At 40.3% G+C, this 10,969-nt stretch overlaps 1 protein-coding gene across 1 annotated transcript in view; it reads right to left on the reverse strand.

Moving 5' to 3' along the window:
- The window catches only part of LOC122789989 (hypoxia-inducible factor 3-alpha-like), a 925,419-nt gene extending 915,301 nt beyond the window's left edge, over window positions 1-10,118 (reverse strand). The window contains exon 1 of the mRNA XM_044057541.1: window positions 10,027-10,118. Coding sequence (XP_043913476.1) covers window positions 10,027-10,052 — 26 coding nt within the window. The 5' untranslated portion in view covers window positions 10,053-10,118. The remainder of the gene's footprint in view (window positions 1-10,026) is intronic.
- Window positions 10,119-10,969: the final 851 nt, after the last annotated feature.

A 10,969-nucleotide genomic window follows, 5' to 3' on the forward strand; every position in this document is an offset into this window, starting at 1 on the left:
CTCAACGGACCCTGGAAACTATCGCCCCATAAGCCTGACTAGCTTGGTCTGCAAAGCTATGGAAAGGATCATCATGGACCTCATAAATAAAGATATTGGGGACCTACAGACACTGGATCCTACCCAGTTTGGCTTTGTTAAGGGCAGATCCTGCCTCTTAAACCTGGTTGACTTCTTTGAAACAGTCACCAAGGCCATTGACGAAGGGAAGGTGGTCCACACAGCCTATCTGGACCTCGCAAAAGCCTTTGATACAATACCCCACTCGGGCATTATAGATAAGCTCACCAGCTTAAATATAAACCCCTATGTCACTAGATGGGTTGCAAACTGGCTCAAGGACAGAACCCACATGGTTAGAATTGCTGGAGCCATGTCAGACTCCAAACCAGTTACAAGTGGCGTCCCACAAGGCTCAGTCCTGGGACCTCTCTTGTTTGGTATATATTTCTCGGAGGTACAGGCCAACACGGAAGGACTGTGGCTGACCAAGTTCGCAGATGACTGCAAACTGGGCGCCATAATCGACTCTCCAGCCGACACAAGCATCCTCCAAAAGGGCCTCATAGAGACAGACAACTGGTGCCAGAGCCATGGCCTCAAGCTAAATGCCAAAAAGTGTATAGTCATCCCCTTTGGCAAAAACAAAGTGCCCACAAATTACCACATAGGTGGTAATCCATTAAGTACAGAAGAAGTAATTAGGGACCTGGGGACCCAAGTTGATAGCAATCTCTCATTTGACAACCACGTGGCCAAAGTGGTTAGAAAAACATTTTATATAGCCCACCTAATCATGAAGGGATTCACATCTAGATTAGGGAGGTCATCGTGCCTCTTTACTCATCCCTCATCAGGCCCATAATTGAGTACAATGCCCCTTTTGGGATGTACCTTACCAAACACCTGCAGCAACTGGAAAGACCCCAAAAGTATCTCACCAAGAGGATCAAAGGGCTCAAACAGATGCCATATGCTGCCTGGTTAAAGAAACTCCAGCTCTACTCAGTGGCATACCGCCTGCTCAGAGGTGACCTGTGCCTGACGTATAAGGCCATGTCCAACCCGAATTAAGGGACATGCTGCACCTCAAAAATCCAAATCCCATCGAGCTACACGCTCGAGACTTGAACCTCAGCACTGAAATAAATAGGACATGCTGGAGGGACAGATTCATAACCCAGAGGCTCCCTTCACTCTGGAATAAAATCCCAGTCCAGGTTAGGCAGAGTCCCTCATTGACTCTTTTCAAGAGGAATCTTGATGAGTGGATGGGAGATCGTAGGTTTACCCCGGGTATCATTTCTGTGTCACTGTTAGACAGAGGCACAGTATACTAACCTCGAAAAAGGGCATAGCAAAATTAATTTAAAATGGGTGGCGAAAGCCAAACATACTCTGGCTAGGCTTATAAATGCCCTAGGGCAGATAGCCTAGTATGAACCTATGAACCTATGAACCTAAGAATACTCATGTTCTGCTCAAATATCTCTCTTACTTCTTAACACAGAGGTGGGCATCTGCCAGTTTGCTCAACCTTAAGCAACTTATTATTTTGGCTTTCCTCCACTTTATTCACCTTGAATTCTACTACTGAGTCTTACTACATTAATCTTTTCTGTATCCACTGATCTAATGTACTACAGACTACCGCTTGTGGTTCCTAGCCTCCTTGCCCACATTCAGCGCTGAACATCAGAATCCTGCTTTGTTCTTCCCTGTAGTACTCAAAGAAACTCGAGGCAGGCAGCACTTACTCCACTCCTACTTTGTGTGCTTCCCTAACCATTACGAATCCAAGTGACACCATTTCCAAACATCTTTTCCCGGTAGGCACGATTCCAGTATCTCTCCAATATCAACACCCCTATCAATAAACCCAATACACAGATGATTAATTTTATCAATTAGACTTTTTTTGCACTGTACACAATCTTCCTTTACTCCTTCCATCTTAAAGCCCCCCCAGTTTTCACTACCTGATCTTTCCATACATGCCCCCCCCCGATACGAACCTTCATTTTGACTTGAATACACTTATAGACCAAGTGCCAGCACCTCTTACAGGTTCCATTACTAAGTTTAGAACCTACTGGCTTTCAATAAGCCTGAGTGTAGTCAACCCACAGTTAATTTGCTTATGTATTTACTTTTTTATTCTTTGACGACCAGGTTAGTCCCACTGGGCCAATGGAAATTTGGTCAGAGTATATATAAAATTGCCCTAGTCTATCTGAAGGATACCTGGAGAGTGCTTACTGTCAGAGGCATGGGGGGGGGGGGGGGGGGCAGCAAAGATACTGAAGACTAAGCAGCTGGAAAGTAGTGAAAGTAAAACTATTCAAAAAAACATGGAGAATGGCCAGAAATTACTGCCATGTCTCTCTTCAGTGGCAGGCAATGTGATGAGAATTCGGGTAAAAAGATGGTGGCACATGAGACATTGTCAGGATATGTGTAGACTGGAGTTAAATTATGGCTAAAAAGTTTCCACTACAAACAGAAAATGTGACTGCTGGTTTAAAGTATTTACTTCCAGGTTATGAGATGATTGTTGGTAGCTCTTCTGTGTAGCAAGAGCGTGGTGATATAGCACAGAATCATGACAATGAGTCAAGAAGATGTGTAAATACTGCAGAGATGCTCTGAATAATAACATACAAGAAAGTCTGTGGATTAGGTGACTGTTTTGAAAAAGAAGTGCTTATGAAATAAAGGATGGTTTCTTGGTGGATAGGTACGAACTACGGAATAATGTGGTGAAACCTTTGGGTTTTCAGGTATCAGAACCAAGGTCCCATAATTCATTTGGAGACTGAGAGGTATGTAGACTTTTGCCTCTCTGAAACATGCTGATTGGCATGTGGATTTGTTCATTTATTTGAGATTTATGTTAAAGACAACCCACGCAGTGATTATTTTATCCCAGATATGACATTACTAGTTAAAAAAAAAAGTTTAACTACAACTTCACACTGACTACAAAAACAAAGATTATAGAATAATATTTTAAACAGACATGATTTTCAGGATAACGTGCTTTCCATCTCCCATTACATATATGTAATTTATTAAGTGAACATTTCATCAATGAAAACAGAAGTGTTCTCTAACACTGGGGGAAACCAGAAACATGTTTTCTCCTGTGGTAAATTCGATAATGTTATAAACGATGTAATTTACGTAGGAAAAGGGGCATACTGCAAAGCAATGCAAGCAACTTGTACTAAGTGTAAAAAATGAAGGCCATCTTTGTTTGATTGTGATTTGTTAACAGAAGAAACAGAATTTGACGAAGTGTACAAACAAGGTGATGAAGGTGAAGGAAATGATGAACAACATGACAATGTGCATATAAGTGAATTTATAGAGGAACTAAATTACTGAGATTACAGAAAATAAAGTGACAGAAAAAATGTGACTGAAACTGTTTTGAAATTGGAAAACATGGGGTGGGTGGACTGTATTGTGGAAATACTTTGATACAAATTGAAAGTGAACCAGTTATGGTTAATACTGCATATGAAGTACTGGAAACAGAAGGTAATGCTGGGGGGGAGGTTGTTGTACTGAACAATGACAAATTAACAAGATATTAATTATTATCCCTCTCCACAAAGGTGGTGCCTCAACGGATCCTGGAAACTATCGCCCCATAAGTCTCACTAGCTTGGTCTGCAAAGCTATGGAAAGGATCATCATGGACCTTATAAATAAAGATATTTGGGACCTACAGACACTGGATCCTACCCAGTTCGGCTTTGTTAAGGGCAGATCCTGCCTCTTAAACCTGGTCGATTTCTTTGAAACAGTCACCAAGGCCATTGACAAGGGGAAGGTGGTCCACACAGCCTACCTGGACTTTGCAAAAGCCTTTGATACAATACCCCACTCGGGCATTATAGATAAGCTCACCAGCTTAAATATAAACCCCTATGTCATTAGATGGGTTGCAAACTGGCTCAAGGACAGAACCCACATGGTTAGAATAGCTGGAGCCATGTCAGACTCCAAACCAGTTACAAGTGGCGTCCCACAAGGCTCAGTCTTGGGACCTCTCTTGTTCGGTATATATTTCTCAGAGGTACAGGCCAACATGGAAGGACTGTGGCTGACCAAGTTCGCAGATGACTGCAAATTGGGCGCCATAATAGACTCTCCAGCCGACACAAGCATCTTCCAAAAGGGCCTCATAGAAACAGACAACTGGTGCCAGAGTCATGGCCTCAAGCTAAACGCCAAAAAGTGTATAGTCATCCCCTTTGGCAAAAACAAAGTGCCCACAAATTACCACATAGGTGGTAATCCATTAAGTACAGAAGAAGTAATTAGGGACCTGGGGACCCAAGTTGATAGCAATCTCTCATTTGACAATCACGTGGCCAAAGTGGTTAGAAAAACATTTTATATAGCCCACCTAATCATGAAGGGATTCACATCTAGATCAGGGGAGGTCATCGTGCCTCTTTACTCATCCCTCATCAGGCCCATAATTGAGTACAATGCCCCTTTGGGATGTACCTTACCAGACACCTGCAGCAACTGGAAAGACCCCAAAAGTACCTCACCAAGATGATCAAGGGGCTCAAACAGATGCCGTATGCTGCCCGGTTAAAGAAACTCCAGCTCTACTCAGTGGCATACCGCCTGCTCAGAGGCGATCTGTGCCTGACGTATAAAGCCATGTCCAACCCGGAATTAATGGACATGCTGCACCTCAGAAAGTCCAAATCCCATCGAGCTACACGCTCGAGGGACTTAAACTTCAGCAATGAAATAAATAGGACATGCTGGAGGGACAGATTCATAACCCAGAGGCTCCCTTCACTCTGGAATAAAATCCCAGTCCAGGTTAGGCAGAGTTCCTCATTGACTCTCTTCAAGAGGAACCTTGATAAGTGGATGAGAGATCATAGGTTTACCCCGGGTATCACTTCTGTGTCACTGTTAGACAGAGGCACAGTATACTAACCTCGAAAAAGGGCATAGCAAAATTAATTTAAAATGGGTGGCGAAAGCCATACACACTCTGGCTAAGCTTATAAATGCCCTAGGGCAGATAGCCTAGTATGAACCTATGAACCTATTAATATAGGGAACGATAAAGGGCATATTGGGACGAAACTACAAAAGCATAAAAAAGAAATTGAGAGATAAGCGTAAGAAGGCCATGAGTATGGGGATAGATAATGTGTCCTTTGAATCTCTTAAGTTAAAACAATGATTAGTGATATAAGAAGTTACTATTTTTTAAATACTGTAAGGAAAGACAGCAAGACATAATTTGTTTTTGGACACAAGCCATATAATAAGAAAAAAAATGTTTAAAATATTATGGAGTAGGAAACCACCACTAATGGGTAAGCTTTATAAGATTTATTTTAAAATGTTTTATTTAGTTTTTATTTTTACATTTGTTTACCGGGAAAGTCTGACTGGACACATGTCCTTTTTCAGCGGATGCCCAGGGAGAAAAGTTCCAGTTACTACATATACATACAAATATGAGTAACATCCAAATACGTAGGCAAGACATATCAAAGTACAATTGACAGCATTTGCATTACATAATTTAAATGTGAGTTATATACATTGTAAAGGACGAGAAAACAGTTTGTGGTACATTGGTATACACTGTGCTATACTCACAAGAGTTATACAATCCAATAGTACATTAGAGGAATTTATGCAGGCATGAGAAGGTATAGATAGTAAGAAGGTGAAAAGATTGCAGTAATAGTAAGATCACACGATGAGCAAAAACATTAATTAGTAAGTTGAGTAAAATAAATTACGCATTCTAATTTATCTACAGTAGAGAGTCAATTATCTGAACTCAAACATATAATTGAACTGGATCTTCTTCTTTCGGCTGCTCTCGTTAGGGGTCGCCACAGCGGATCATCTGTTTCCATTTCTTCCTGTCCTCTGCATCTTGCTCTGTCACACCAACCACCTGCATGTTCTCTCTCACCACATCTATAAACCTTATCTTAGGCCTTCCTCTTTTCCTGTTACCTGGCAGCTTCATCCTTAGCATCTTTTTCCCAATATACTCAGCATCCCTCCTCAGCACATGTCCAAAACAACATAATCTTGCCTCTCTGACTTTGTCTCCAAACCTTCCAACCTAGGCTAACCCTCTAATATACTTATTCCTAATCCTGTCCAACCTCGACACACCCAGTGCAAATCTTAACATCTTTAACTCTGCCACATCCAGCTCTGACTCCTGCCTTTTTGTCAGTGCCACTGTCTCCAACCCATATAATATAGCTGGTTTCACTACCCTCTTGTAGACCTTCCTTTTCCCTCTTAGTGGTATTTGTCTGTCACAAATCACTCCTGACACTCTTCTCCACCCACTGCATCCTGCCTGTACTCTCTTCTTCACCTCTCTTCCACACTCACCATTACTCTGAACTGTTGATCCCAAGTACTTAAACTCAATCACCTTTGCCACTTCTACTCCCTGCATCCTCACCATTCCTCTATCCTCCCTCTCATTCACACACATATATTCTGTCTTAGTCCTGCTGACCTTCATTCCTCTTCTCTCTATAGCATATCTCCACCACTCCAGGGTCTCCTCCACCTGTTCCCTACTCTCACTACAGATCACAATGTCAACTGCGAACATCATAATCCACAGGGACTCCTGTCTGACCTAATCTATCATCCTGTCTATCACCATTGCAAATAAGAAAGGGCTCAGAGCTGATCCTTGATGTAATCCCACCTCCACCTTAAAACGCATCCGTCACTCCCACCGCAGACCTCACCGCTGTCACACTACCCTCATACTTACCCTGTACCACTCTTACATACTTCTCTGACACTCCCGACTTCCTCATACAATACCACAACTCGTCTCTAGGCACCCTGTCATATGCTTTCTCTAAGTCCACAAAGACACAATGCAACTCCTTCTGACTTTCTCTGTACTTCTCCATCAACACTCTCAGAGCAAACACTGCATCTGTAATTGAACTGGATAAAAAAACTTATAAAATCGAGTCTTTCTTCTGCACGTAGGGAATATACTTTTCAAGCATCCAGCGATTCCAGTGGACGATAAGGAATATTTTTCACACACGGGCAGGCTACAAGATAAAAAAATACGCACAAACGAATACGCATAACGTTTACATATTCAGACTTTATTTGACGTTTGGATAATAGACTCTCTACTGTATGTAGAACAGCACTAGGCACTGCTGCAAAGTGGACATCAGAAATTTAAAAAGTAAATCAGAAAAAAGATTAACATTCTAGATAGAGGAGAGTGTAATTACAGAGTGTGACAATCTGACTTGCACAATAAAGTAAGTTTAATTTGTTTAAGGTGGAGCCTTATTCGCCTAGCAAACCCAGAACAGCTTCCAGTTCTTATTACAATTCAAAAACATTTAAATCCCTTAGGCTTCACAAAAAAAAAATCTTCAAAATAACACTGCAGTAAAACATGAAGGAAACTAAAAACCTTGGGGAATTTTCCCAGAAGAATATTTTGTGAACAGTGTTAGTACCCAAGGAAGAAAAAAATAAACAAAAGTACTTAAACAGGGAAATAGTTTATGTTTAAAGTAACTTGACATCTAATGTAAAACGGTTAACAAGACAACTTATTGACAGATACAGAAAAAAAAGTAATTTTAGTAGAAAATCACAAAAGTTTGGCTCTGTAGCCATTGCATTTCTGCCAGACTTAAGACAAAAGCAATACAGCACTTTATACAAAGAGAATAAACCATAACATAAACTATTAAAAATTGAAAATGAAAACAAATGTGCAAACAACAAAATACAGACTGTAACAGATCTTGCGAATCTGTTACATGATTACAGACTGCTAAATGAAACCAACGAACACACACTTGCACACAGTAATCACAGCAGAAACCTCTGAAGTTAAAAGCAGATTACTAACCAAACCACATGAAATGAAACATAGTACCATGTTTCCCCATCATTGTACCTGCTACCAGCTTTAGCGCATCCTTCTTCCTTTGTCACGCCACCCATCCACAACCCTCTTTACAATGTTTTCACACGGGAAAGCATTTCATTGTCTATAACACATTTAAGTGCTCACAAGGCCAACCCAACCTCCATCATTTCAGAAACAATTTGTTCTACACTAGGTCTGAACAGTAATGTCAAATTCCCTTGCATGGAACTGTATAAATGTGAAGCATATGAAGTTTAGAAAGAACAGTCAAGAACAATGTACAAGACCAAAGACTTCTAAGGCTGAATAACTTGGGAGTGATTACCCCCCCCCCCCATTCATACACACCTTTGTAAGAAATAAACATTAGAAAAGGAGACTGGCATCATGTAAACTTGATAAAACCACATGCAGGTTGGTATTCGTAACACAAAATAAATAAATTAAGCATGCTCTATGCACTTACGCATTTGCAATAAATTGCACACAAATAACTAAAAACTCATTTTCTTTCTTCTGTTAGTTGTAACAAACATTTTTTTTAAATTTTATTACTTTCATTTTGCTATGTGCTTGTCCTTATCACAAATGGACTAGGGAAAACAAGGATGGTCACTGAGGGTTGCTATTTGTTCTGCACATGTGTGTGTGTCTGTGTGAAATGTGCTCTAAAAACTAAATAGCATGATTGGCTAATAAGGAGATATAAAAAGCATTCAACATAAAACTAACATGTCTACCTCCCACAACAAAATTCATTTCACTAGTACAAGAACACGTTATGTCTCAAGTGGTAAACAGAGATTAGTACACAAGCCCACTAATTAATTACACAGCACTTAATTTGGGTTGTAAGGTATCAACAACATGGGACCTTGAGGCTATGCTACAAATGATCTACCTGATCAACAAGCTAGTGTGAATATATTAACCTATGAACCAAGGTGACAAAACGAACTAAGCAGACAAGTAAATAAAGCATAACTTTTTGTCCTTCACCAACAAATGGCAAAATGAATCTAGATGACTTCTATGCATTATGATGTTTATGAGAATACCAAGATTGGGAAGAAACAACATCAACATTAGTCATATCCATAATGAATTTATAATTATTATTTTTTTAACCGAGGTAGATCCACTAAGATATACACACATGCCTCTTTCATGTGTAGGCAGGCAGTGGTGGGAGTCAAACCCATAACTTCTGGATGAATCTTGTTACCAACATAAATCTTGACCAAATCAACTTTCAGACTCAAGTGTACATGAGACATGTGCAACCAGAAATCAGAAATATAGACACACTAAACTGTCACAAGACAAAAATGAATAAAAAAAATAAACGTGTCACTACAACAGTTACAGCTACTATCCCCAGCCACGGGTTCCTTGGCATTCACTCATCACCTAATCTGCACCCCTACCCAATATCCATACTACCTCACCGTACACTGCTCGACTGCCCAACCATATTCTAAGACTACACCAGACACAATGCAATCTACAAATATGCCACACCTCTTGTTTACACTTAACTTATTATTTATATTTGTTTACCATGGTAGTGCACTGATCAATATTGACCAAATTCAGGCTTAGCCTGGCTGAAATAGAAAGCATTTGTTTAAAAAAAAAAACACAGAAATGTAAGCATTAACAGAGTAGTTCAGACTATATGCATAAAACAATTGCACAAATACATTCTAGTGGCATGTGAAATTCCAAGAAATCGACAGTCAGTGCAGCAAGAAAAGTGATACTGCTGTTTACTAGCAAGGTCTTTACTTATTCCAGAGAAAAGCGTTGCCTCCACGATCAGGCTACATGTCAACCACCCCGCACCCCCGTCCCCATCCCCCATATAACATCTAGTCCCTTTCTCTTTCTGTAGGTTGGACACACAACACACTCCTTCAAAGAAAATTTGCAATAACATAGACCAATTCTGAGCCTCGTGCAGCATTTTATTTCGTAGAAATCCCGCTACTCGATCCCAGTTCACGTAAACTGTTCTTCGACTACACAATCAGCATCGACAGTTGCAACAGTTTATTTAACAAAATTGTCTTTACCTTCTAGGTTCCTCCACAGACACCATTTCTCCCTACATTACTTTAACCGATATGCTTCTTGATGAACTATGTAAAGCACTACTGAACAGGAGACCTAGACTCTAGCGACTGGCTGTGAGTATCCTTCAGCCATTGGTCAGCTTTTCTAGGGACTTCGTCTAACGAGTCTTTCATTGGCTAAATCTCGCCATAGATCCGCCTTATCTGTTGTCATTTAGTTTTTTATTATGTACATTATAGCCCAACCTTCTTCCTAGAGTTCCTTGTATTTGATTGGTTGATATTATCAATTTCTTTTGTTTTGTTCAGTTTATTCTATTGGCATGATTGGATGTGAGTCTTGTCAGTCAGACTATGTGTAGACCCGCATTATAAAATCCATTTGTGTTGATGACGTCGAGGTTTTCTTGGAATACAGGCTGGATGTTGTGGGATTGTGCTGGTTTGTTGCGGAATGCGGTTTCTGCATAATGGATTCTCACTACAGAGGAGAGTCCCGTAAAGCAGCCTTCATGTTGGCCAAGGAGCGATTTCTGACTGAATTATTTTATTTCACTTCTGAATGGAATTGTGATTGAATGTATTAAAAATGTTAACATTCAGACATGTTTTTCCATTTATTTTTTTAAGAACGTCATGCTGTCTAGGAACTTTTGGTTAGATACGCTGTTCCCACGTTTTTATAGTTTTTTTAACCTCATACAACACCAGACGTGGAAATGCAGTTACATAAGTGCTGTATGTGACCTGATGTAGCTCTGGTTAAAAAACGCGAATATTAAAAGCGATGATAGTCTTTGCTTTGTAGATATTCGCTTACTTGTGATTGTGATTACTGCGTCTATGTGAATTTGTTCCAGTTTTTGTGAATTTCTTCACCCGGGCTGCGCCTGCAAATGGTCAGTGTACTACCGCGGTAAATATACAATTCATAAATATCTGT

Source organism: Protopterus annectens, chromosome 1.part0, assembly GCF_019279795.1.
Source record: "Protopterus annectens isolate FY-2018-M chromosome 1.part0, PAN1.0, whole genome shotgun sequence".
Taxonomy (NCBI): domain Eukaryota; kingdom Metazoa; phylum Chordata; order Ceratodontiformes; family Protopteridae; genus Protopterus; species Protopterus annectens.